Raw genomic sequence first — 27,896 nt, forward strand, 5'->3', positions numbered from 1 at the left:
AAGCATGCTCCAGGAAAGCTACTTACCATTGCTCTAGGGGTGGGAATGGAAGGCGTATTACAATATGGATGACTGCTAACATTTTGTAGGGACAAAATACAATTTTTACCAATGTGTCCTGAATAAAGAAGGCTGAATTTGCACTCCTCCCTCTCCCACTCATTTTAAGTTATCTAAGAGCAAAGATTAAAAAAGAAACTTATCTCGTAAGTGAAAATACAAATCAAGGTTAAGGGGAACACATGATGCAGGTTGAGTCTTCCATCCTCAATCACTTTACTAAAAGTGGAAAAAAAAAAGTACTTTTTGACTTACTGAAACCTGCATTTATGTTAACCTTTGGCCTCATCATTTAATGTTCTTCAGGCAAATAACCTGACACTAACCAACACTAAGAACCTAATGTGATCTCAAAAAAAGATATAGAAACATCTTAATATTCACAAAAAATAGCATATTCAAGCATGCAGCATAAAGCTTTCCCTATCCTTCTGATGAACAGTATTTCCATGCTTGGCAAATCAGTTACACATGTTAAGAAGGTGAACACCCATGGGATTTTTCTGGGACAAGGAAACACAATTTTTTATATTTCTCCACCACAGATCTTGAACCCATCTTCTCTTTCACATCTTGTTTGGAGGAAAATATCACATAAGGTGATGAATGCCACAGCTAATAGGTACAGAACATCAGCCTGCTGAAGGTGAAGCTTCTCAGAGAAGGAAAGGTCCACACCAAGGTGTACGTCTTTTCTTTTTAATGAATCAGGCCCTTTTCAGAAGGGAGGTTTGATTTTTCCTGTATCACTGTAAATGCTAGTGTAGAGATTTAAGCTAGAGGGAAAGCCAACCCTTAAAAGCCATGACTCTATAAATATCAATATGTTATTTAAATGTATTATTTCTGGCAGAGTAATTCAAATGCCTTATTATGTGACTTGACTTTTAAAATAGTGAGCTACCCCTAATTCTCCCACTTGGACATTTTATTTAAAGCAAATTCAATTTTAAAAGCAGTAGCCATTTACAACCAAAGAAAATTTCTGTATATCTCTTATAAGTAGTTACGATATTTTTTTTAAAATGTCTGTGCTCACTAGTTTTATTTATCACAGAAGAAGGAAGCTGAGAGACCAGCGTCAAATCCTCGACTTGTATTAATTCTGGGGAAAGTGGTGATTTAGGGGGCTTTATACACCCGGAAGAATCTCCAGATTCTTGTTTGCATTTCTTGCTGCGAGCCTTTCCTGAAGACAAAGTTGAGGATAACAGTGCAGGTTTCTGAATGTTGGCAGAACTGCTAATATCAGCTTCATTTTTTTTCTGACTTTGTGGTTTAGGTGAAATCTCCTGAATAAATAATAAAAAATTGATACTTTTATTTCAGTTTCTTCGTTGTAGTTCTTGTATTCTATTTTGATCTTTTTAAAAGCAATTTTAGTACTCAAACACATAATAAAGCAATATTATTTTAAGTACAAATGAAAACTATTTAAAAAGCATCACATTAAATTTTGCTTTTTAAAGGAGCACTACCAATTGTTTTCAGTATTCAGAATACTAAATTCTTACTATTTGAAATACCTGCAAAAAGCCTAAAAATAAAACATCTTTCCACCTATTCCCAATTTAAAAATTCAACAAAGTACTTTTAGTTTTCTCTTTCATCTTCACTGTCAGTGCAGTCTCAAAGCAGAACCCGGAGAGCATCTGTTCCCAGCCAGAACACACACACACTGATGCACGATCACAGAGCATCTCACACTGGAAGGGACCCAGAAGGATCCTCAAGTCCTCCTCCCTGCTCCTCACAGGGCTGCCTGCTGCTGAATCATGACTGGAGTGTCGTCCAGACACTCCTTGAACTCTGGCACTCCTATGAGCAAACAATCCTTCCTCAGAAGGATTGCAGCTCTAAAAAAATTTGCCAAGATTTCCCCTACACAGTCATTTCCCCAAACAGAGGCAAAAAAAAAAAAAAAAAAAAGTTAGGCAGTTCCTCAGGAAAACTATATTTAACAAGGAATTTGTATTTTTGAGAACCTGAAAAAGTTGATAATGCTCCTTTAAGGAATGACTGAAACAATGAAATTTTCCAACACTGAGCACACGCTCGCACAACCCCTTTCAGTGCTGGGAGTCTGGATTTCACCACATTATATGTTTGCGCAAACATGAAGAAATCACAACTTCTAGCACCACAGGGTTAAATAGATTGCTAACTGTCAGGGGAAAATGAGCAAATAAAGAGTTAAAACAGTTTTTGAAGGAAAAGAAGTCAACATATAATGCATCTTTCCAAATTCTCAATTTTCATCCTTCTTAACACAAACAGTACTATTTTTAGACCATTAGCATGCATTGACAGACATTAGCATTTTAAATTTTTCACTGGAAGTTCTTCCTATATTACCATGTGTTACAACTTGCCTAATAAGGGCAAACTACAATATCTGAATATAATTTCTTAGGCCTGTCTCCCTTCTCATCCCAGTTACATCATACAGCATAGTACCATCTAATAAAACCATAACTAACAAAGCAGAGAGGCATTTCTAGAACATGTGCACCACTTTATCCAAACTAGAAACATCACATCTCTGGTGATTTGAGGGTATTATTGAGTTCTGTTTTAAATTGCAATTTTATTTTCCACTGGAACTTTCCATGTTCCAATGGAGGAAAAAAAAAAAAAAAAACAAAAAAAAAAAGCAAGACAAAACCCCACAAGTGCACATTCTATAGCAGTAAAAGGGTGCCCCTGAATGCTACATGAACGGCTCGCTGGGAGTATTCTGTAAAGATCCGGTGCAAAACATCCCATTCAGCAGACATCAGTTCTACCTTGAGTAACTCCATTACACATGTACTAAGTGCAGTTTATTCACTTAAATAAAATAGTCCATGAACTGTACAGTATACCTATGCTGGTTATGAGAGGTATTACCAGAAATTAATTAGAGTCGTAACTTGTAAATAAACAATTTTATTGTTCATCTTCACAGATGTGAAAGACATACTACAGCATCCATTACTTTCAAATTACAAAGTTATTTAAACAAGATTAAAAAAATTAAATTAAGATTTTGATAAGGTGCTTAACCTCTTAACAGGACAAATTAACATTAAAAACCTTAATGAATTAATGGTATCCATCTATTCAGGTCTTGGTCAAAAGGAAATATAACATGACATACCCTAATACAATTAAATAAACTACTGTATCTGCAACTAATCGTCTGAGGTTCTGGGTTTAAGACAACTGTAAACTAAAAATGTATAAATATAAACAAAAATTTGCATCAACAGAGTCAGTTTTCGGCTATTGGCCTGAATATTTCTACCATATTCTGCATTACATTATTAAAAAACCTACAAGATATTTTATCCATTCAATTTTATAGCAGTAGCAGACAAAGCCTCTACGGTATGTCAGCTTTGCTATCGGAAAACCTTTTGGGGAGGTTTATAACTCGGCCATTTTAATTTCATTTTGGGCAGGAACTCAGCAAAAAAAGCTTTAAGCGCAAAGATTTTCCTCCCCGCAGTCAATTATTTCAATATTTCTGAGGTTTCTGGTTTTAGTTAGACACAAAGGAATAGGACAATTTGCAATTTTAGATGCCTCTTTAAAGGAGCTTAACTATTATTTCCAAAAAATGAGGTTTTTCAGACCATTAGCATGTAAACAATGACAGAGACATCTTGTTTTTTATATCTGATCAATAAAACAGGAACAGCCGAGTTACTAAGTCTAAGAAATAACAAAAAGGTTATAGTAAATATGCACTGCAGTTTATACTGTTGCATACACAGTCTATGTAAACCACAAAGTCCCATTCACCGCAATGGGATTCTGCATGGCAAGATTTACATTGTAATGATTCTCCCAAAAACAACATGCTGTAAGCCATTTCACAGTTTTTTGCACATTGAAAATATCACACACAGTAGCAAGAAAATCATAGCATCTTTAATATGCAAAAATTTGAGAAATGGAATGTCATGTCAGTACACTGTAAACCTTTATGCAAAATATCGGTCAATGCACCAGCACCGCAGTGGCTCCGCCGGCCCTGACAGTGACAGCATCAAAAACAGAAAATCAGGTTCCATTGACTCCATCCAATGCAGCATCAATGGAAAAACCAGAGCAATGCAATTATATATCAGCTCTAAAGAACCAGTACAACCAAAATATCAAATCAGGTTTGGGGTAGGGACTGTTCATAGAGTGTGCCGGGGCTAAAGAACAGAAGTGCTTGTTAAAGAACTTGCAGGCAGCAAGGCTACTTTGTTCAAATGCTGCTGTTAAGGAAGAATGAAAATGCATACAAAAAAGCTGTATTAAAGATACATTAAGGCTCTGATTTAAATAATTGGAAAACAAAGATGTCCTGAATCAAGACTACTGTTCATCCTTAGCTTGCTTTACCATGCTCAGGCATTCAGCCCTTTTAAAATGCAAGATAATGCACAATTCGGAGTCAAGCAATGCCTGAACACAGTGCAGTAAGCCAAAGACAAAATGGCAGCCTCCAGATCCTGCCAATATGCAGGTTTAAAAATCAGACCCTTAACATTATTTAAAAGTTTCTTTTTTGTATTTATTAAAATACACACCCTTGCAAAATGTATGGCTCATTGAGCAGTTCATAAAACACATACAAGCCTACAACACCAAATTCTTACAATATAAAAGAAACTTCTTCTAAAAGAAGTTCTATGTGATGTCAAAAACCCTGTTTCAAACACAAATCAAATTTGTGTACGGGCCTGTTTCTAAGCCAGTCATCATTCCAGCTATAAAACTGGACCATGGGACAGTGGTCTCCTCAAACGTGTTGCAGGGAGACTTTATTTTATTTTGTTTTCTGTTAGTTTTCTAACACAAGAGCTCATTATTGAAATTCAAGTCAACACTGTTTAGAGACAATTAAATTCCATACTTCTGGCTCTGCCAGAAATGTAAACATAAGATAAATTTTCAGTTCCCTGTTATATCTGAAGGGGAAAAATTTTATGTTGTAGGTACTACATCTCCATGGCACACTCCAGTGGGAACTTTGCAAAAGAATCAAACTCTACCATTTCATACCTGCTCCAGGACTGGAGCTGATTCTTTGTTGCCTTCCTTTTTTTCAGCACCATCTGCAACAACAGCTTTGGATGCCAATAAACCTTAGGAGAAAAGTTGCAGATATTTTTAGTTAGAAGCACCTTGCAACAAGAATTAGAAAAAGAAGCAAAATATTGAGACGAGAAATATGAACTGCATAAATCTACAACATGAGTCTTTCTGAAATGGCTCCACACAAAGCTGAACACTTTAAACTAGAGAAAACAAAAAGTTAAAGAACATTCCAACAATGGCATGCTTACATAGGAAGCATTTCTTTGGCATATTTACTGACAAGAAGAAAATCAAATTATCAATTCTAAAATAAAGCCTGGCCATTCTTCCAAAGCCCAAGCACTTGAGCTTTAAAACCAAAAGTATGATATATAAGTAAAATTTTAAATCAGAATTACTTACAAAACTTTTCTCTCTCCCCTTTCCAGTCTTTGAGAAATTTACATCAGAATTTGTATTACTATTTCTTAACAGTAACACATGCAAACCTTTCTTAGACATAATACAACAAGAGATTTAATTTCCAAACAAATATTCTCAGCGGTGGAGCTCCCAAATTACCTCAATAAGATGACCATATTGGGAGCAAATAATATATTAGAATATGCAACTTCATTCACAGACTTATGTACAATATCACTACAACAAAAAATCTGTAAAGACAAGGGGAATATAAATACAAGAGCTTTCTGTCAGCAAAGCATATCACAATAGCTTCAGCTCTACCTCACACAGTAACGTTGCCTAACAATGCAGAGACAGAAGGAAATTCTACACCGTTAAGAAAATACAGAACTGATAAAACTCAAAAAACATAAATCTGATTAAAAATTGCTCTTATAATCTCTGGGAATATCAATACTGGGAGTGAGGAGTTGAAGTCTTCAAAAATAACTTGATTCAGAGAGAATTGCTATTGCATTCCATAAAAAATCAGATATGGCCAAAATTAAAGTTCACAATGTCCAAGGAATTATAAATTAGTGAAGTCTGGGCTCTCAGGAACTGTTCCAAGACATTAAAACAAAACAAAACAAAAATTTCAGCATTCAACAATAAACACCAAGTATTTTATCTCTTTTACTATTTATGTTAGATTAAGTTATGCTTTAGTTAAGGTTAACTGAAAAGCAGAAACTGCCTTAATACTATTAGATGAAAATGACATTATCAGGCAAGATTTTCATTCTGCATTAGACTACAGATTTAGGTTTTATGGACTTAAATAAATATTTTTTAACTCAAATTATCCTACATAAATCAAGTTGCAAAAATTGCAGTGTTCTTTATCTTTGTAATCATACATTTATACCAAAAGGCATAAAATCATTTTCAGAATCAAGTGAAGTTGAGTTTAAAATACAAAAGAACCAAGCTACAGTTTATGAGGAAGCGTGCCCCACCCCTGGGGGAGTTCAAGGCCAGTCTGGATGGGGCTTAGAAAAAGCTGGTCTAGTAGATAATGTTGGAATTAGATGACCTTTAAGGTCTCTTCCAACCCAGACCATTCTGTGATTCTCGGATTCTCTGATTTTTAGTTCTAGGTAGATGATCTCTGCTCAGAAATTCAAGCTATTAAATGAATCTAGATTCAGATCTATCAATATATAATCCTTATGATTTCCTTTTTCTCTACCCCATGAAGTATTTTTCTAACCAGGCACCATGCCTGTAGGACAAAAGCAACTTCACAAGCTACTGCAAACGAGGACTACAGCTTCACCACCCTCTGTCTGTAAGAGAACCTAACAAAGCAAAAGCAGGGAGTGGCACAGTGAGCCAGGAATGTTTTGTTCTGCAAGCTCACTGCAGCTATTATCTGGTTTTAGGTACCAACACACCAAGAGAAGGCATGGAAGCAAACATTCCAACAGAGGCACAAGCTAATTGGAAGATGACATTAACATGTGCTTAGCAGGAGATACTCTTTGCCTTTGGGAAATGCAATTGATACCAGTGCTAGCAGCAAAAGAAAGAGCAAAGGAAGCAACTTATTTGGTTGAATGCTGAGCAAAGACCACCAGATGAAGCTGTGGGCCTTGTGACAGACAAGAAGACCCTTCTGCATCAAATACTGAATGCTGAACTGAAATCCAGGAACAGTTCCCTTCATACAGCCTCCTGCAATAGTGTTTTGCACTATTTCCCCAATACAGCCATAAAAACCTGGTGAATGTTTTTCTAACAGCTACAATGCTTTAATTATTTTGTAGCCACTCCCATGGGTACACCAGCATGATTCCCAACCTTCCTTCAAATCTAAAAGCTTTTGCTGGAGACAAAAATTACACAATGCAAGTATATATTGTATATACAAGCATTTAACGCATAAGAAAGGAACATGTGTCAAGAAAAAGTTTGATCATTAGCAGTTGCGTTTTCAAAATGTACTGTTATAAAAGACTGTGGTATGAACTGCAGAAGTGTGTTAATTTGAGAACAAAGTATCTACAAGGCATGACAAATTTCTTCTTGTAGTTAAAGGATTAATCCACTTTCACTAAAAGGTAACACATCCTCTGCTAGCCAAGTATGTCTTGTGGAGACAAGACATTAAAAAAAACCCCAGAAAACAAAACAACGTCAAAACAAAACCAAAACCAGTGATTAAAAACAGTTTTTAAAATGGTAACACAGTCAATGTCTGCAAAATCATGGTTTGATTATTCAATTCAGTCTGTATGAACCTGTATCACTACTATGATTCTCATAATGCTTCTGAGGTAATAAGAATCTATCCAAGCACAGGCAAATACAATTCCTAAAGGTAAAAGGTTTTCAGCTGGTTTTGGTATCTTCTGCTACTAACGGCTATTGGAAAGAAATTAACAGGGCTCTATCAATATACATCTCCAGTCTCTACACGTTACACTACTACTGCTCATGGCAGCAACTAAATTGGAACTTAACTGAAAATGTATGTAGTATGGGAAAGGAGAGTAGAAATAGGGCTGATAAATTTGACATCCATTAACAAAACTTGGAATCAAAGAAGGATCCTTCCAGGAATGACAACCCTGGAGGCAGAAGATGGGTTTTCCTAAAGACTGCTTCCTTTATACGAAAAGAACAGATCCTTTTCATAATTTCTTGGATGAAAAGCTGGACATGAGCTGCCAACACTTTCCTAGGCTGCATCAAAAGCACTGTGGGCAGCAGGATGAGGGAGGTGGTTCTGCCCCACTGCTCTGCTCAGATCCCACCTGCACTGCTGTGTCCAGCTCGTGGGTCCCAGCACAGGAAGGACATGGCCCCGCTGGAGTGAATCCAGAGGTGGGACCCAGAGCTGGTGAGAGGGCTGGAGCAGCTCTCCTGTGAGCAAAGGCTGAGAGAATTGGGGTTGTACAGCCTGGAGAAGTGAAGGCTTTAGGGAGACTTTATAGGCCAGTGCCTAAAGGGGGTCTACAAGAGAACTGGAGAAGGACATTTTACAGGGGAATGTCATGACAGGACAAAAGGGAATGGATTCAAACTTAAAGAGAGGAGGTTTAGATTAGATATGAGGAGGAAATTCTTTCCTGTGAGGGTGGTAACGCACAGGTTACCCAGGGAAGCTGTGGATGCCCCATCCCTAGAAGTGTTCAAGGCCAGGGTGGACGGGGCTTTGAGCAACCAGGTCTAGAGTGAAGGTGTCCCCTGCCCATGGCAGCAAGGCTGGAAGTAGGTGAACTTTAAGGTCCCTTCCAACCCAAACCATTCCATGATTTGTGCCATTTTATTTTTACTTGATTGAGAGACTGAAACAGAACCACTCTCAAAAGAAAACTGACTAAACATCCTCCACTGCAGACCAGTGAAAGGCTGGATAAGTCAAAACAAGTATGAAAAAAGCCTCTCACTATGCGGTTTAGCAAACCAGGTTATTTTTGTTTAACAGAAACAAGTGAGAATTTTTATCTATTTCCAAAAAAACCCAAAAAAAACCCCAAAAAAAGAAAACAAAAAAAAAACCCACCAAAAAAACCACAAACAAAGCCCCTCTCATTTGTAGCACAGAAAAGTTTACCAGCCTTCACATGAAATATAATTAACTAGAATAATGAGTGGAATGAATTTCGATCTTACAGTGTGTCCAAGGGCTCCTCTGCTAAGGGAGGGACATCACAACCTTTTTCAACTAAGCTTTTGAAATGCATCTGATACTTTCCCAGCACAGGTACAAACTTTGTCCTAAATACTGACAGGATCAAAGCTAGCAACACAACAGTCTTATCTGGAGGAATATAAATTTAAATAATTTTTTTCACAGGTAAGTAAATTTCTATTAAATTCTGCAATAAATGCAATTTTCAGCTTTTAATGATAGAACCAATTATTTCATTTGTTGTTGTATAGAATGTATTCTGTAGTAACATCCCCATTTCCCATGAATGCCTTTGAGCAATAAAGGTAGGGAATGAATGCTTAAACATCAAAAAAAAATTCAGATCTTTATAGCCTCAATTTGTAGGGATGTATATCTCTAAATCAGAAACACTTTTTAGAAATAATTTCACTTTATGAAAAATATTTTCTGTTTCTCCACAGCTAACTACAGCTTTAATTTACAGTGGTAGTATGCAATTCATTACATTCTTAAGTGGTTATATAAACCCAAATTCACCCAATAATGGGGAAAACTGTACAGCTAGAGGTAAAATATGCCTAAGAAATCGATCAATTCAGGATGGCTACTAAACTAAAAAATTAAAAGACCCAGTACAGTCTGCAATTAATTTATGAACCAGGTATATTCTACCATTTATGAATTCCTCTCAAATTCTAACAAAGTACAGACTGCAGTGACCATCTGCCTCATGAATGTGCTTCTATGCAATCTACTTCAGCACCTTCTTTACAAGCATGAAAATTTCACTACATGAGAAAAGAATAAAGCCAACAACAAAAAAAAAAAAAAAAAGTCTTTTACCAGTGATCTTGTTTAGGCGAGCTCTCTTTGCCTGAAATGAGTTGCCTAGATTACTTTTCCTCTTGTGTGATAACGTGCTCTCTGCCTGCACAAAGGCCATCTTTGGAACATCCACTACAGGAAATCCTACTTCTAAACACAAGAAAAGCCTCATTAACTCACATTTCAAAAATGCATAACACCCAAAATACTTAAATATTTCAGAACTGCTAATAGAATACTGTAGCAAAGAAATTTTAAATGTTTATAAAGAAGGAAAATGACACACTCTGAAGATCGAGAATTACATACTGAAAAAATAAATTAAGATTATCTCAAAATTTGTAATTTTTACTGAACAAAAAATAAGGATTAAAGACTTTAAATGAACAAATCTGATCAACTCAGATACAGTTTCAAACACCCCTGAATATGGATAAATCATGCATATTACATTTTTTTTTTTAAAACAAGATCAGGGATTATCTCACACATACAAGAAGATGCAGGAATATCAACCAAAGTGTACAATGAAATCATTAATAAAAAGCTATGTTCTGCTCTTGATAAAGCTAGTCAGAAGTTTAGCACAAGCAGTAAATGCTGACTGAATTAGATTTATCTGATAAAAGTAGTTTCTGAACTGATTACCATTATATATCAGAAAATTATCATAATAGCAAATGAGACATTTTCCTCTAGAAATATTGGTTATTACTTAACTGCAAAATTAGCAACAGGAGTTCAACACGACAGAAAAAAAAAAATTTTGTATTTATAGAATGTGCTTTTACCAAATGTGTCACTAGATGTAGGCTCCTCTTCCTTTTTTTGAACTTCCTGCATGATTGTAGAGGTTGAGGTTTCTTCCTTTTTTGAAGGGACTTTTAGCCATTTTCTGTCCTCTTTATCTTTATTGCTGTTTGCACTGGTTCTAGGTTTACTTCCTGCTTTGTTCTTGGCTGCTGCAGCAGCAGCAGCTTTTACCAAAGCTATCCAATCCTCCAAAAAGGAAAAAATGGTGAGTAAGTATTATAAAGTGCCTAAGACTCAAACAGAAAATACTCGTAAACCCAGTGAACTTTATCTAGAAATGTTCAAATGAAATTCAATTTATTTTTACAGTTACTACTCAAAGAGTGGTAAAATTGACTTTCCCAAATTGTTCAAATAAACTTGTATGCCACGTGGATAAAAAGAAAAGAAACCTTTCAAAAACCACTGCATATAGAACTCTGACTATACAAATTCCCTGTTAAACTACTTTTTGTGTCATCACTTTAGAAACCCAGGATCTCCCAGTCCCAGAAGACTGATATTTTTCTTACCCTTCTGGCTCTGAAACAAACAATTCCATAGTTGCTGACCTATTATGCAGAGCTACAATTGCCTCAAGGCAGTGTCCAGCTGCATGGAATTCCTCCTGAACTAAATTGATAAAGCAGGGATAACTCCTATCTCATTACACCTTTATTTCTAGAGCAACTACAGATTCTTTAACACTTTTCTATTACATATCACAGGTTTCACTCACTACCTTCAATAAAGTATAATATGACTGAATTTCACAATCTATAGTTAAGGTAATTGTGTCATTTGCATAACTGTTAATTTGTACCATACAGAAACATGTAATGGATGAACAACACATCCCAATCTAACCTACTTTTTGGCATTTAGACCGAGTCAAGCCACCCTACAAGCCAATGGAGAGAACATCTTCAGCTAAGCCAAGCTCCTTCCACTAGCTTAGTGATGAGACTCCTGCCTCATGTCTCCTGAATGTCAGGGATCAATCTGACTACAAAAATTGTAACCTGATCCTTTTGATCAAAGTATTTTTTTGAACTTTTTACAACACTGAGGTACAGAATTCTTCTGTTGAGAAGTTATGCGCAATATACAAGGCAGTAGAAATGATCAACCAGTCAGAATTAGGCATCTGAGTGCTCTGAATTACAAGGACTACCACACACACACAAAAATATGAAAAAGACTATTTATATAGTTATCCATGAGGGCTTTACAAATAGTACTTTTTTTTTTCCCCCAATTGAATACAAACTATTTTATTCTGGAATATCTCCTTGTTGTTATGTCATCGCACAAGACATCTAAAGTAGCTTGATTTTACAAATCTTGTTTCAATGCAACCTCTTCCCCACCCATTACATATTATAGATCTTTCAAGTTTCTGTTCTGCTGAGGGTTCCTTTGCCTACTTTGACATATAAGGAAACCATAACACAGTGTTAATTCTCCTTGCATTATGCTTTTCCTTTTCCATGGTTCAATACTTTTAAATCACCGCTTTACATGGGTTATGCCTCTTTCCACCAGCTTACATACTTAGAAACAACAACAGTTTTGATTCCTCTAAGATGAAGTGTTCCATGTCCACACTGTCAGTGCAAGATGCAGACACTCACACTAGCCTGCAGCAAAGTTTGGAAGCACTTTGGCCATACTCACACAACAGGCATTTATTGAGGCCATTTGGTGACATGCCAGCACAAAGGAGCGTGTCTAACTGCCGGCTGCAGAGTCAGACAAAAGCACACATACCTCTCTTCTGGCCAGCCACAACGAGCACATCTATTAGCTCCAGTCCATCCAGAGCCTTGCCCATCCAGCAGGACAAAAAGGGATTGAGCTATATGAGGTGCTGAGGACTTAGGAGACCTGAGAATACAAGTCTTACACTGTACCCTGGCCAAGGGATGAAGAAGATCAGTAACATGGTTGGAGATTAGATCTTATGATGAAAGTGGGAAGGGGAAGGAGTGCAGCCTGCCTCAAAACAGCTTCTAAAGAACATCTTAATTTTCAGTCAAGCTAAGCACCCTGGAATCAAAAGCTTTCAGAAGATATCAAGCTTCAAAAGATGATGCTGAACCAGGTATCCTGGTCCAAGTGCAGCTGGTGCAACATGGAAAGGGGTTTTGCGGTTTTCTTTGTATTTTATTTCACTGTTTGGATACTGTTCTTACAACATGGAGCTTACAAGACACATAACAATGAAGCAAACAAAGGTTGTTCATTCAGAATCCAGAGAAGAGATACATTCATTATGGTGACAGTTACACTCTTTTCCTAGATTAACATGTAAATTTAAACTCAGTGACGAGAACCTTAAGCAATTGGAATGGACAAAATTATATCAAGATATTCTTTCCAACTTAAAACAATTTTGTGATTCTGAATTGTTCAGAAAGTCTGTGGGTCCATTTTTGTTTTGACTCTGGAGTAAACATACAGGCACTAAAGTGACACAGTTAATGCCTGCTTTTTAACCTTGAATTCCTGCTGAGTGAATGCTCAGCAGCACAGCTCCTCACATGTGAGAATTATTTAGCATCAAAGACACTAAGGTGACTATATTTCTTTCATAGAGCACAGGAATTCCTCCTTCAAAAAGATACATTTGTGTCTTTGCCAGATTTTTTACAAAAAAATTAACAAAACAATTGAAGAATAATAGTGGGATCCTAAAGCACAATAATTCTTGAAATCTGCCTCAGGCTAATAGTATACATCTATTCTATCAACCATAACAGCAGGACAGTAAATATCACAGGTATCACAGAAACTAGCTACAAATTTTAATAACAGGACAATTTCCCAGATCATACAAAACCAAGGGCCAAAATATGAACACATTAGAAATTAAGAGACCCAACTAGTCTTTCATTTTCTGACATGGTCTCTCTATTGGAAGTAGTTGTGTAACTCTGAACCAGTTACCTTGCATCATCCAGCCTGATTTCCCGCTTCCCTCAGTATCTCACATCAGTGAGCTTCTCATTTACACATGTAACTTTAAAAAAATATAAAATAAAATACATCCAAAATGTCTATTTCCTTCTTCTTTTCTTACTAAAATTCATCTTTCAAGTAAGCTGAGAAAATTGACAGGAGAATAGTAATGGCCCACAGCAGTTAGAAAACAAAGCATTACTTTATGACTACTGAGGAAAACTGTCATTATGCTAATTAGATTCACTAAATCAAAACACAGGAAATTGCACGATCGAGAAATACATCAGCAGAAATTATCCAACAGCCTTCCACATCAATTGGCTAAAAAGCTTGAATTTTAAAGTATTCCTTGTGTAACCATAATCCTGCAACAGTGGGAAGGCAAAACCAGAATAATTTCCAAACTCCAACCCTTGCGTCAATAGCAGAATTCACACATACATCGCTCTCCCTTCACCTGCCTACAACCACCACCTTTTTTGGCTTCTCCACAGTACTAAAGATTCAGCTGCTTTTTCCTCTTCTGTCACACCATAACTTCCAACTCCCACACGTTCATACATACACATACATAAAACATGAATCTATTGACTGGCTGATTCCACATCAAGCCTGGATTCCTTACCCTCACCTTTCAATTCTACACAGTCTGCCCCACCTACATCTTGGCTCACATTGTCTCCTGTCACATCTTCTTTTTTCCTCTGGCCCATTCACAAATCCATGCTTTTTCCTCAGCTTCCTCTTCCTGTGTGCCAAGTCCCCTCCCTCTCCTTCAAATCCCTCCTCAAAACTCACTTCTTTTGGTTCGATTTCCGTCACTAATCTCAGCTCCGGCGCTATCTGCTCCCTCTCGCGCGCCTGATTACATCGAAGATAAAACAAAAAACATGAAACAGAAAAAGTAAGTTATCCAAATATTTCATATGTTCTCTCACAAGGGCAGTCTCAATATCCCCTTTTTTCCTCTCTATACTGTTAGTCACAGATCTATGCGATTTTGATTAATTTGTGCTGATCTGAACCACAGCTGAGCCTCAAGACTCATTGCACTGAAACAAACATTTTCCACGCTTTAAAAATTTTGCCTTTCCACCCTCACAACTGAGTCTTATTAAAACACACTTCTGCTGCAACTCAGAAATAGTTTGAGTGCTATAGCATCTACAGTCTCTTCCTTCGAATCACACTACGCTCAAATCAACGTATTAACTAATCTCTACCTCTCTCCAAGTAATTTGAATTCTGCATGTTTAGCACAAACCTTCCACAAAGATCTTAAAATTTGTTAAATTTATTGATGTACTAGAACTTGAAGTATCTTAAGCTTACACTCATCTCTGGAAATGTATTTTTTAGTTTGGAAACACAGAAAATACAAATTATAAGTTTAAGTGATGCATGAAGTGTTGCATCTGAAAACTCTATGTAATTTTTCAAAACAGTTTATAGTCTTGGCATTTTCCTAAGCTTTACATAAATTTTAGTAAATATTTTCTTATAAAATAAATAATGCAAAAGAACAAAAAGATCCATGGGAGTTTGAGGTTTAAACAAAGCTCAGTCTCAGTTAACTGATTTTCAACCAAATCTTAGTTCATGTTTTCATTCTGAAATATCACAAAAACACTTAAAAAAATAAACAATTTCCATTGCATTATATGCAAAAGAAGTTGCAAGAAAAATTAAATCTTTGCCTTTGAAAGCTACAGATTTTCATGCTTATTTCAACTTTTGCAGGATTAAATGCTACAACTAGTACCAATCAGCATTACAGGAAGCCCAGTTGGAGGTGTTCTTGTATCCAGACAACTTAAAAATTCTAAATCCATCTCAGAAAGTGTAAATTTGTGCCCCTAATTCCTTCTCAAGATTTCATTGAAGCAGACTACATTCAACTCCCAAGATGCATAAGTGGCACCATAACTTTCAACTACTGTGAAAAGTTAGAAATAACAGATGAGCTGGACTGCCACCAAACAAATCTGGACAACATAATGGTTGTGAAGTAATGGATTTACTTTTTTTTTTTAAAGCTGAAATTGCCTGTGGCCTAAGAGCAGTAACTCATGATTAGACACAACACTGCTTCCTAGAAAAGGCACAGGACAGAATCAGGGAGCTCTTTCCACTGTCACAAAAGGCTTATTTCTTTTCGGCCACAATCACATTACCCAAGTTTTGCTTTTCATGAAGTAAAAAGAAACACTCAAACTTCTTAACTTATTGTCAAACTGACAGCATTCCTTGAAATACCACAAACTGGTTCAACAGAGTTACTGTAAGACTTCAGCAAGAAGACAGGGTTAGTGTGACTGTAGATTTCAGTTTAACCTCCTTCAGGAAACATCTTTTAAATAATGCAGTGCTTCTGCACTATTTGAGGTCCAGTGTCCCTTACATAGAGGATCAACCCTACCACACAGCTACCTTTGCCCTGGAGGCCATGATGTGGAGATGCTCGCAAGCCAATTCAATCATCCATCTGTCCTGGTCACAATATGGATGGCTACGATGGTAATTATGAAATATTTGAAGTCTGCAAAGTTAGAAATATTCTGAAGAAAACTAAGAGCAAATAAAGACCAGCTTTCATGGATTTTGTCTTAAATAGTTTCAGTGGAGTAATTTCTTATTAAATATGAAAACACAGTTGCCATTCAAGATAAATGCAATGGCATTTGCACTGAAAAAATCTAAGAGTTTTCAATGATGTTTCCCTTTCACTAGTAAAGATAGGCCTAGTGACGAAATCATGATCTCTACTTCATAGTCTTCCTCAACTCCTATTCAGCATCTCTTCTTTAATAGCAACTGGATGTTGTAAGAGGCAAGACATACTTATCTGTCTGATTGCCCTAAAGTGCTGATACAGGGGAAAAAAACCCAAAGTCATGTCATAAGAACACGTGATCAAAAAGCTCTTATAGTACCAAACAAACGACATGGGCAGAGGGTGGGGAATAAATTAAAAAAAAAAAATCAGCAGCACAGACTGCTGACAAGCTAAAAAAAAAAAAAAAAACCCCAACGTTTTTCCTGAAAAGACACCAGAGGGAAAAGTCATTGGATGCCCCTGGTTTTGTAAACTCTGTAAGACAAGGCTCTGTGAACAGATTAATTGGCAATGGAGTGTCCAGCAGCCAGACATTTCAATGAGGCAAGGCCACTTGAGCAGCACACTCTGAGGCATCATCCATAAACTGGTGAAGCAAGGCAGTGCAGGGCCTAGAATAAAGACTAATCTAAATCCAGTTGTGCTACTGACACTTCCACTGTCTCAAGGTACTCAGGAAAAAAAAAAACAAAACAAACAACCAAACAAAACTATGAAAACCCAAACAACTACATGAAATCTAAAAAAGCAATTGCTGTGAGTATTCTTACCTGCCCTTTTGCATCCTCTGGCATAGATTTGATATGCATCCTTTTAAGACATCGAATGACACCATCATAGAATTGCACTGTGAATGTTCCTAGAAATGATTGACAGAATCACTATGAGTAGTTAAGAAACAAACACACCTTGTTACTATGAAAGCTTTATGTTTCACGTGTTACTTTGTATGAAAAGAGTAACCAGGTGTTACCACTAGTCTGGATCGAGAGAGGAACTAAAAACCACATATGAGATTTTCAATGAAACCCTGCTTTAATACTGTTACTCCTTGTCCAGCTGGACAACTTCAAGTATGTTTAAGCTACTGAGTCATTTCTGCTCACAATTCATTGAAATAGTTATGTAATATTTAAGATGCCACACTAGGGAAACAGTTCAACTTATATCTGGTCTCATTTACTCTAAACTGCAGTAAAAAAATCAACTTATGTTCATTAGGAATATCACCATTGTGAAGTATTTAAAGTGTTCTTTTATTTTCCTATTTCCATTGTTTTTTCTTCAATAAAGAGAACTAAAACAACTATGAAAATTTAAATATAACATTAACTCGAATCAACAATAGCACAAAATAGTCCTAAGACTGTGCTCAGGAGCTTCTGATCACTGAAACAGTAAAAACATTAAAAAAGCATTTTGTCTTCTAGGAGAAATTTCAGTTTTCAAATTTGATATAGATAAAAAACATTTTACTAAATTCGATGTATAAAATCATTTTCACATAATATTGGGGCAGCGAGGAAAACTTTATAGCCATATCACTTTTTAAGCAGACTAAATCTAGAGCACAGCATTTTCAAGTAAACCTTACCCATGGACCATTGCAATACATACCCTCTTTATTAATTGCTTCAATCTTTGCAGGGTAATATCGACAGTCTGTCCAACGAGCTAGGACTTCTTCTCCAGGTTTAAAATCCTATTTTAAACAAATTTAGTAATTGATAATTAAATTATTTAGATTTTTTCCCTAAACATTAAGTATTATGTGCTAGATAGATTTAATGTAGGAAGACAAGCAAAGCAGTTTACAGAAGTTTGAGATGAAATAAATGTGCCACTTACAACAAACTCTTCGTCATCCTTCAGGCCCTCTTTCCTTAAGGCTGGTCGCTCCAAAGGTCGCAACCTGTTGCTGTCCCAGTAAATCCACTCGTCGTAGCGATGGCTCCAGCGCTCAAAATGCACTAACATCTTCCCCTCTTCATAATCGATCTTCTCAATTCGAGATGGATACCTGCAGTGTTAAACACAAACTGCTAAGTTTCAAAAGTTTGTTTCTTGGTTTAGACACAATAGTGCCTACATGACCTTCCACAAAGTTGTATTAACACTTTGTACTGAAAACTCTCCAAGTCTGAAAAAGGCTGAGTAACTTAATGGATTGGATAATATTTAGTTCAAGAATCTATACACAACAGTGAAAACTGGAATCAAGCACAACCCAGCCCCTTCTGCCCTTCAAAGAAGTATTGAAACAGATCCAAAAGTGCATAGAATTGCCTAAAAATAAAGAAAGTTAATTACATCACTAATTATTTTTACCAGCATTTATATTAGGGCTGCCCTAAAGTTAACAACTTGTGTATGGAAAAAAAAAAACAAAACACAGGAAAAGGACAGCCACCTTTAACTTTCACAACCTGCTTTACAAACCAAGTACTACTCTGGACCAACAGTAAAAGAGCAGAGCTTGAGCAACCAATTACCAAGCCTACTGCAAATTCTTTAGCTACAAAGGCAACTGACATATAAAGTGAACCTGTCAACATCATCAATTTTAAACATAACCTCTCCAAAATACTGATTGTGCTAAAGGAGTCTTTAACACTATGTTCTGACCAAAATATAAGTTATCAGGAAGTACAGGATTTTCTTATTTCTTAGTAACTGGACCTGCACATTAAAGCAAAAGATGCCAATCTCAATTTACTCCTTTTTTTCTCCTATCCTGCTTCTACAACTACTATGATGTATACAGCTTCCCAACATTTAAATATCTCAGGAGCTGCTGATTAAGAAAATCTCTCTGATTTTCTAGGTTTCTACTGCAGGCACATTTCACCCTCACATCAGAATTCAAAGACAGTTCAAACTCTAGTTGCATTTCACTCATCCATATATTTCGGAAATGTTAAATAATTTTATACCTATTCTTTAAGACCCCAGCTTTTTCTCACTGAACTGGCAAAAAACCCCCACAAAGTCCTGGTCTAAAGCTGAAGACTCTCATTTGCCACTTCACTAATAAAATCTTTTTCAAGACACTTTTACAAGTCTTTCAACTTCGCCCTCTAGACTAGCAACAACAATCTAACAAGAATGTGAAGTTGATGGTCTGCTGCATTAAAACAGAATGTAAAACTCAGGGGCCAAACCTGTACTCCGGCAGCAACATTCTAGTTTAACATTGAACAAGGCTTCAAGAAAACAAGTCAGCCATGAGATGGTTTTCCTAAGCCTTGCCTCTGATTATACTTCTTTAAGTCCATATGCTGCTCCACTTATAAATTTTATTATAAAACTTTTAATTGTTTTCATCTTCCAGACTGCTCCAGTTTCAAATTAAGCACTTGACACTAAGCCTCAGAATAAGCAGGAAGAGGAGCAAAGCAGAGGAAAACATAAAGTTACTGTTACTACAGCAAATGTGTGAGAAACAATGTACCCTAAGGGTTCCAAGTAGAAGGATTACACATAAGGTATTTAACAGAGGGAAAGAAGGAAAACCACCAGAAAAGCAACAGCAGAGAAAGTTCATTTTGCAGCAATCAGAAATGAGAGCTTGTGCTGCAGCAGCAAAATGGAAGCCAAGAACGATGATGCCCTTCCCCAGTACAGTCAGAAATTTTAGGTTTATCTCATGCCAACCACCAGTGATGCAAAACTACGGTTGTTTTACAAAATTCAGGGTCAACCAGCTGAAAGAGAATTCCCCTTTTCCGACACATCTCCAGTGCAAACCCTCTGTTCCCATTATGGCCCATCCCTATAGCAGTTCCCTTGTTATGGCCAGGAGCTTTCTCTGGTCAGCAGCAGTGACGAGCCCACTCCAAGTACTGTGTGAGAAGACAACAGAAGGATTAAACTGGGAAAATACAGCACTGACCTGGAAAGAGCAAACCATGTAAGAGGGGAAAGTAAAATGCAGAGCACAGTTTAGAGACAAACATTTTAAAATGAAGATTATAAAGATGATTCAGCAAGCCAAGAATCAGGACATTAAAATATTTACAAAATCAAAACAGAAAAAGTTAGCATCAGTTAATAGAAGAACATAAGCAAAATATTAATTCTCATTAGAGATCACTTTAGATAAGACATGAAGCTCAAGGTATTTATAGGTTAATTGCTCTTTGCTAAATACAATTTCTGCTATCAAAGTCTTTCTAATAGTCCATGGTGTGTCCTTAGAAATGGAAGCACCCAAGACATATGCAACCGGTTATTAGGCAACCCAAACACAACTCTGTATTTAGCAACAAACTATTATTCTCAATATCCACTAAATTTAGCCCCACATTGTGCCACAAATATGTACAAACAGTACTATTTCACAACACTGATCCCACAGTGGAAAAGAGCAGAATGTATGTATTGCAGAACTTACTCTTGCAAATTATCTCCTGCATAAAAAGACCTTTCTGGTAATTTTGTATTCTTACTGAAAAGAATCAAGTTCATGAATTAAAAAGATTAATATCAAGATTATTACATCTCAGACACTTCAGAAATTTTATGTGGAAGTTCCTTCCATGACAAAGTTACAAGTAAGCATTTGAAGAAATACTGCAAAGGGGGATACAAATATCATTCTTTACAGTAACAAAGAATAAAAATATCTAAGGCAAAAACAACTTTTCATTCAGGTTAATTCCCCCAGCAGGTAAGCCACACTAAGTCATCACAATGAAACTGATATATAACCAGATTTAACACTTCATCAGCACAAACCAAGAAAACACATTCTAAAATTTGAGGGAAAATTCTTCATATTTCACACACCAAAAACGAACAAACAAACAAAAAACCCCACAAACAAACAAACCCCACACCAAAAAAACCCACTCATACCAGCAAATTAAAATTCAATAATCAAGGAGTTTCTTTTATGGGAAGAAATAATACTCCACCAATTTTGGGTGTGCTTTTTCAAAAAGGTGCTGGAAAGAGTATGTAGTAATCACAAATGAAGTTTCATCCAAATTTCAGGGGGGTTTGTTCCTGGTTTTCAAAGAGAGAACAACAGAACTGCTGTTAGCTGAATTTATCTGCCCAGTTTACACACTGCATGCCCTCAATTCTCAGGTTCCAATCTTGGCAATTCCAACCTATTAGAATTATGCAATTATTTTTGGAAAATCTCAGAATTTCATATGGCTTTAAAACTTATACTGTGAAGCCCTGGTCAGGCAGCAATACTGTTCTAACATTAACATAATAAAAAAAATTTGAAAACTTCCCACTTCACTTCTTGAAAATGTAAGCAAAAAAAAAAAAAAACCCAAAAAAAACCCAAAAAAATCCCCCACTGAATCTTTCTTCCACTGCACTCAACACACATTAACAGCCACACAGACAGCACCTTTGTTTTTTACATTATCCTTTTAACCCTTCAAAAGTGAACAAAAAGCAGTGAATTGCCCTGTGAAATGGGACAATAGGCATTTCAAACTGTAAAAAAGAATAGTAAATTTACTATTTAAATAAATAGTGATTTATTTAAATAGCAAATAGCGAATTAGTAAATTTGCCCAAGTTTGCACCTACAAAGACTACAAACACACTGATACTTCTTGCCTTTGCAAAACTGGTTTAAAAAGTGTTTCTTTCTACCTCCTAGAGGATATAAAACCAAATACCCTCCATACTGACTTCTTCCAAATAGTGTTCCAGTGTCTGCAAAATCTGCAAACACCTATTTCTAGGTACCCCCATTTATTATACTTATATTGTAGTCAATATAAAGCAGAGTCTTCACCACCCTTTCAAACACCTGCCAGGTAACCCAGTCAACTGAAATCAAAAACAAGGACTGTACTAAGTAAGATTTCTCTAAGTCTTTCATGGAAAATGCTTCCTCCATGCTGCGGGGGGGAAATCCATCCAGATCATCAAAAACACCAAGAGGAAGTACTGTTGCTCTGACAACTAACCTACTTTGGAGGGCTGTTTCCATCCCAGAAACAAGGGCCATCTATCTGCACTTCATTACCTAACTTAAGAGTTTAGATCCAGCAAATTAGTAAGGACTATGGCCTCAGAAAATAAAGAGCGTTTTTTTCAAATCAGTATCTGCTGCTTACAAGACAACCAGTAGAGAGTTAGAGTAAAAAAAAAAAAAAAACAACACACACACACAAAAGCATTAAAAAGGGAAGAGATGCATCTTTAAACACATCAGATTTGCAGGGACAGTGCCCTACTTGTGGGAGCTAACAGCTCAAGGACTGTCTTAGACATGCACTTGCAGGTATGAGCAGCTCTGCTGCTTTTTGATTTGCTTTGTCAGCAAGAGGCAGAAGAGGGTGCATGCACATTTATCAGTTTTTTGTATGAGATCACGGGAATTCAAACTGAAAGCAACCTCAGAAAGCCTCTAGACCAACCTCCCACTCAAAGCAGGGTCAGCTATGGCAACCAGCCAAGTTTTCTAGTGAACTTTTCCAGTGTTTTATCCACCCCAGTCTTGAAAAACTCCCATGCTGGAGACTCCACAAACTCTTCAGGCAACCTGATCCACTGCTTGACTGTCCCAAGAGGAAAAATATTATCCTTGAACCTAGTCTAATCTCTCATTTCAGTTTGTGCCTGTTGTCTTGTCCTCTAACTACTGGCAGGGTTTGGCTAAGTCTTGCTGGTGACGGCCCTGTAGGTACTAGAAGGCTGACAGTGGGATTTCTGAAGCCTTCTCCAAGCTAAAGAAGTCATTTAATCACTTTTTCTTCATAGGTCACACACTCCAGCCCTTGATCATCTCACATACTTAATAATTTTCTATTTTATAATTTTCAATCCCATCTCATTTATTATCTGCCGAGAGATGATCATATCAGTTTTAATTAGAGCTGCAGTTCATAGTTTGCTTTAGTAAATTTAAATGGAACAAGTGGTACAAATTCTTCATGCACGATGTTCCCCTGCAACAGCATAACTGCTGTACTTGATAAAGCAGCAATTGCAGTTACTTCCACAATAAAGCAAAAACAAACATGCTCACTGACAGCCTGTCTTTGCTGACCAGTTTGACCAGGTTTTCTTCTACTCTGTCACAGCACTTGACAAATGATATGATCCAAACATTGATCCAAACACTGTCTGCAAAAACTTCATTTAAAACTACAGGGCTTCAAAGCAGTAAATAGTCAAGGTACACCAATGACATCTCACAAGTTTACAAAACATAAATGAAACACTGGACGCCACAAGTTTAATTTCAGCAACTACCACACAGCTGAAAATTTAAACCTGCAAAAGTACCTCAGAAAACAAAAATATACTTTACTGTATTTTTCTTACATCTTCTAGAAGCGTTTCTTGATTAACATTTTAACTAGTCATGATCATTAGATGACAGCAAGCTTTCAGAAAAATGGAGAGAAAGAATTAAAATCCTTTTAAAGGCTATTTCTCAGCAAGTGTTCTCAACTTGTCACTTGCAGAAAGACTGAGCTAAGCAATACCAATACTCTTCAATTTAGCTTTTGTTAAAATATAATAAAGAGATTTCATGTAAGTTCAGCAAGTTTATTTTCTTTGAAGTATGTATTTCTGCATGCAAATGAGCAGAATGCAAACAGATTATATATAGAAAGAATTTTAAAAACATTCACCACCCCCTTATGCAACAGAAAGCCAACTAAAAAATCCCAAGACTATCATTGCAACCCTTGACACCCTAATGAAACAGATTTTCAGTCATAAGGTATTTGATTTTGTATTATTAGTTCATTTTGCATTACTAGTTCATTTGAAACACAGTCCTGTTTTCATTGTTGCCGCAACTTCTAAATTTTTATATTAACTTTCTTCTGTATATGGCACCACAAAAGTTTACATGCATTTAAACTTGACCTGGGTCTATCTGGTGGTACAGATGATAAATCAATTCCTGGAAAATTCAGGATAAATTCTATTCTTCCTGAAAACACCCAGCAGCTCAGCTGCAGAGCTTGTGACAAGCCCATGCCTGACAATCCAAACCCAGACAAGAGCTCCAGCACTGACATACAACCCTTTCCTGTGAAAAAGCTGGGCAGGTCTGACACAAACTATACACTGGATAGTCGGTGATTTTTTTTTACATATACAATTAAGCTATTTTTACATATTAATTTTTCTTACCTGATTAAATTAACCAACTATCTCTCATCACAGAAGGTGCTATATAAAGTTTTATTGCTCTCTTTTGGATGTTTTCCTTATCCTGCCATCCAGTTACAGAATTAATATACTGAAAACCCAGTCTACAGCAACAGGTAAGAACAAGAACAGTTCTATAAACCAAGTCCTTTAAAGTTCATTTTTTTAAGTCAAACAATCTTTCTATAATTAAAATCAAAGGTCTACAAATAAAAAGTTTGACACAACGTTTTATACAGAGCACATAAATACTGGAGCAGACATGTCAATAATACAGATTTCTCTCTCACAGCACTTGGAGTTAACAGGACCAGATATTTACAGGAACATGCTGAGGAATGCAGCAGAAAAGCAGGTACACACCTCTACATTCCCTAGCCCTAATAAATCAGAGAGCAGCTAAGAAAAAACTTCTAGGTAGAAGCATTGACTACTTCTGTCACCTACTTTAACAAAACCAGGGATTTTTCAAACTCAACTAGCTTGGCCAGCACACATCAACAAATTAGCCCACTAGCTTTAATAAATTTTTTTACTAACAATTTATCAGAACAGCTCCTTTCACAATACACATGCTGTGCAGCATAGCCCCTGTGCCCACAATTTCCGTTTTATAGTCTCTGAATTCAGAACCCAGCTGAGTGGTCAGGGTCACAGTTTTAAGCACTTCATTCCTCCAGCTGTTTAATACAAACACAACTGTACCTGCCTATCCCATGAACTCAAATTCAGGCTGTGGGTTTTGGGGTTTTTTTTGGAATTAGTTTTGTTAACCTGTCAAGTGTGACAACTGAACACAAAACAACTCCCCTTGCATGCCTTCAAATGAAAACAAAAGAAGTCTTTGATCATGAAGTTTGCCTCATTGACACACAGATCACCTCGGCCATGACACTGAATTCCACCCTACTCCAGAAAGGCTCTTTGCTTATTAAAGCTGCACAAGACACTAAGAGCAAATAAACACAAACCCATAGAAAAGTTTAGCTTGACTCCTGAAGAGAGAATATTTTCCTAAAAGCTAACAGTTTTAACAGACTTAGGTGGAAATTCATAAAGTTCACGTGTGGACAATGTCAATTAATAAGTGCACTGATTTTAACAATCAGTTAGCAAAGCACACAAACTACCCAAAATAATTATGCTCTCAGCAAATACTACATGTCTTCCATACCATTTTTGTAAATAGTCCAGTGCCTCCAAACGAGCACCAATCTCAAATGTGATTCCAGGACGATTCGGAGGCTTTTTACTCATCTTGATATTGTCTTTTTCACCACCTTTGAAGCAAGGAAAAGAGTTGCATTAAAACACATTATGTTGTTTAAAATGTGTCATTGACAGCAAATATATTCCAGAGGGCGAAAAGATGCAAAACTTTGATCCTGATTTTGTATTAACAGTTTATCTTAAAGAAATAAGTCTAAACAGTCAGGGCCCCAAAAAAAAAAGCATCAAAAAACATTCATACATACTTTTTCCCAGATTCCTTTCCCTTCGAAAAAAAAGTCTGTTATCAACTTTAAGTCAAAAAATAATAAGTGTGCTCACTTATTATCACAGTGCTCACCTCTGGAACTGTACTAGACAGTAATTCTTTCACATCCTTTTTAAGAAAAATTTTAATTTACTTATCGCCAACATGTGTGCTCTCGTCGGGTGTAGAAAAAGAAAATCAAGAAAAACTTACCTTACCAAGAACAGATAAACATTGCCTAAAGGACAAGTAAGATGAAATTGGCACAAAAAAACCCCAAACAAACAAACGCCCATCTTGAGTCTTTCTATACACTCTGGAGTCGCACTCATAGCACTGAGTTTCAGACACAACTGGCTTCTAATTTTATTTTGCAGCTCAGTCACTATCAAAAAAAAACCCTCTGTGTGCAACTACTGTCGCTATCACCGTGACTTTCTGCGGCGCTCCCTGTACCACCCCAAGCGCACTTGCCGAGCGGGAGCGCCGAGACGCGGGGTCGGAGCCTCCCTGCCCCGCACTGCGGGGGGAGAGACACCCGGCCCCCGTTCTCCAGCGGGGCTCCCGCTGGAGAGCGCCGGGAGCGCGGAGACACAAAGGCTCCGGCCCAGCGGGCAGGGAGCGGCGGGGCCGCGGCCCGGCGGGGACTCAGTGCTCGGCACACCCGGGGGAGGCCCCGCCGGACCCCCGGCCGCGGGCGGGGCCCGGCGCGAGCAGAACCGCGGGCGCCGCCCCGCCAGGCCCGGTCGCCGTGCGGGGAAGCGCCGGAGCCCCAACGCCCGCGCTCCCTCCGCATTCCCTCCTGGCCGCCCCCGCGCTCCCGGCCCTTACCGCCCGCTCGGCTCGCTCGGGGCCCGGCGCGGCTGCCGCGGGCTGTCCGGCACGGCCGCCCCTCACCGCCCCATCCTGCCCGCGCCCCGCTCGCGTCACCGCCGCGCGACGCGCCCCGCCCCTGGCACGTGACTGCGCAGGGGCGGGGGGCGAGCGAGACAAAGAGCGGCGGACCCGGGCTGGCGTGGTGGCCTGGGGAGGGTGGTACGGCCTTGCCGCCTTCTCCGCCACACGCCGCCTGCCTCCGCCACAGAAACAGGGGAGAGCGGACGGGGTTGTCCAGCGGAGGGAAAGGAAGGTGTTTAATTAAGGGACTGGGGCATTTGTTGTAAGGAAAGGCTGAGGGAGCTGGGGCTGTACGGCCCCATAAGAGGCGGCTTAGAGGGGACCTCGTCCAGGAGTATCTGGAGGGAGAGTGTCAAGAGGATGGATCGGGCTCTGCTCGGTGGTGCCAAGTAATAGGACAAGAGGGAATGGGCAGAAACTGATGCACAGGAAGTTTCAGCTGAATAGGAAGAACTTCAGTGTGCGGTGACCGTGCACTGAAACATTCCCTAAAGAGAGTGTGGAGTTTCTCCACTAATTCAAATGGACACAATCCTGAGCAGTGTATTCTAGAATGACCCTGCGGGGAGGTTAGACCAGATGACCCACGGCTGTCCCTTCCACCTGGCCAGTTCTGTGACTCCAGGATCTGTGATTCTGTGAGAGGGAGAAAAAGACTGGGCAGCCACTGAGATGGTCCTGGAGGTGCCAAAGCCTATGCTGGTGGCCACAGGACAGCCCTGGCCAGGCAGCTGCCCCACAATGACCTGTCTTTGCCTCTGTTTTTTACCCATTAAATACCAACTTCATCTGACCCACAGATTTTCTTGCTTTTATTCATCCCAGCCTCCCCCCATGCTGCTGAGAGCAGCATGAGGAGCAACTGGGTCGGTGCTTGGCAGCTGGTGTGACCAGCCCACTGCTGTCCCTGTGACTGCTCTGTTGCTGCTTGCTGTGCTGCTTATCACTGTGTTCTGCTCTGCCTGAGCGACCTATGA

The 27,896-nt window shown here is 38.0% G+C and overlaps 1 protein-coding gene across 5 annotated transcripts in view; it reads right to left on the bottom strand.

Annotated features, from left to right (window-relative positions):
* PHF20L1 (PHD finger protein 20 like 1) overlaps positions 1-26,933 on the bottom strand; it is a 57,621-nt gene extending 30,688 nt beyond the window's left edge. For 2 of the 5 annotated variants that reach the window (XM_066175734.1, XM_066175706.1), the window contains exons 1-10: positions 26,854-26,933; positions 25,720-25,825; positions 18,249-18,420; positions 18,018-18,102; positions 17,171-17,259; positions 14,582-14,644; positions 10,819-11,026; positions 10,046-10,177; positions 5,101-5,183; positions 1,100-1,352 (exon numbers count right to left, since the gene is read on the bottom strand). In XM_066175734.1, coding sequence (XP_066031831.1) covers positions 1,100-1,352; positions 5,101-5,183; positions 10,046-10,177; positions 10,819-11,026; positions 14,582-14,644; positions 17,171-17,259; positions 18,018-18,102; positions 18,249-18,420; positions 25,720-25,802 — 1,168 coding nt within the window. In that variant the 5' untranslated portion in view covers positions 25,803-25,825; positions 26,854-26,933. The remainder of the gene's footprint in view (positions 1-1,099; positions 1,353-5,100; positions 5,184-10,045; positions 10,178-10,818; positions 11,027-14,581; positions 14,645-17,170; positions 17,260-18,017; positions 18,103-18,248; positions 18,421-25,719; positions 25,826-26,853) is intronic. The other 3 variants (XM_066175740.1, XM_066175724.1, XM_066175715.1) reach the window with 2 other exon arrangements.
* Positions 26,934-27,896: the final 963 nt, after the last annotated feature.

The sequence above is a fragment of the Chamaea fasciata genome, unplaced genomic scaffold (genome assembly GCF_029207755.1).
Source record: "Chamaea fasciata isolate MVZ Bird 193981 ecotype frontalis unplaced genomic scaffold, bChaFas1.0.hap1 SCAF_1, whole genome shotgun sequence".
Lineage (NCBI taxonomy): Eukaryota > Metazoa > Chordata > Aves > Passeriformes > Sylviidae > Chamaea > Chamaea fasciata.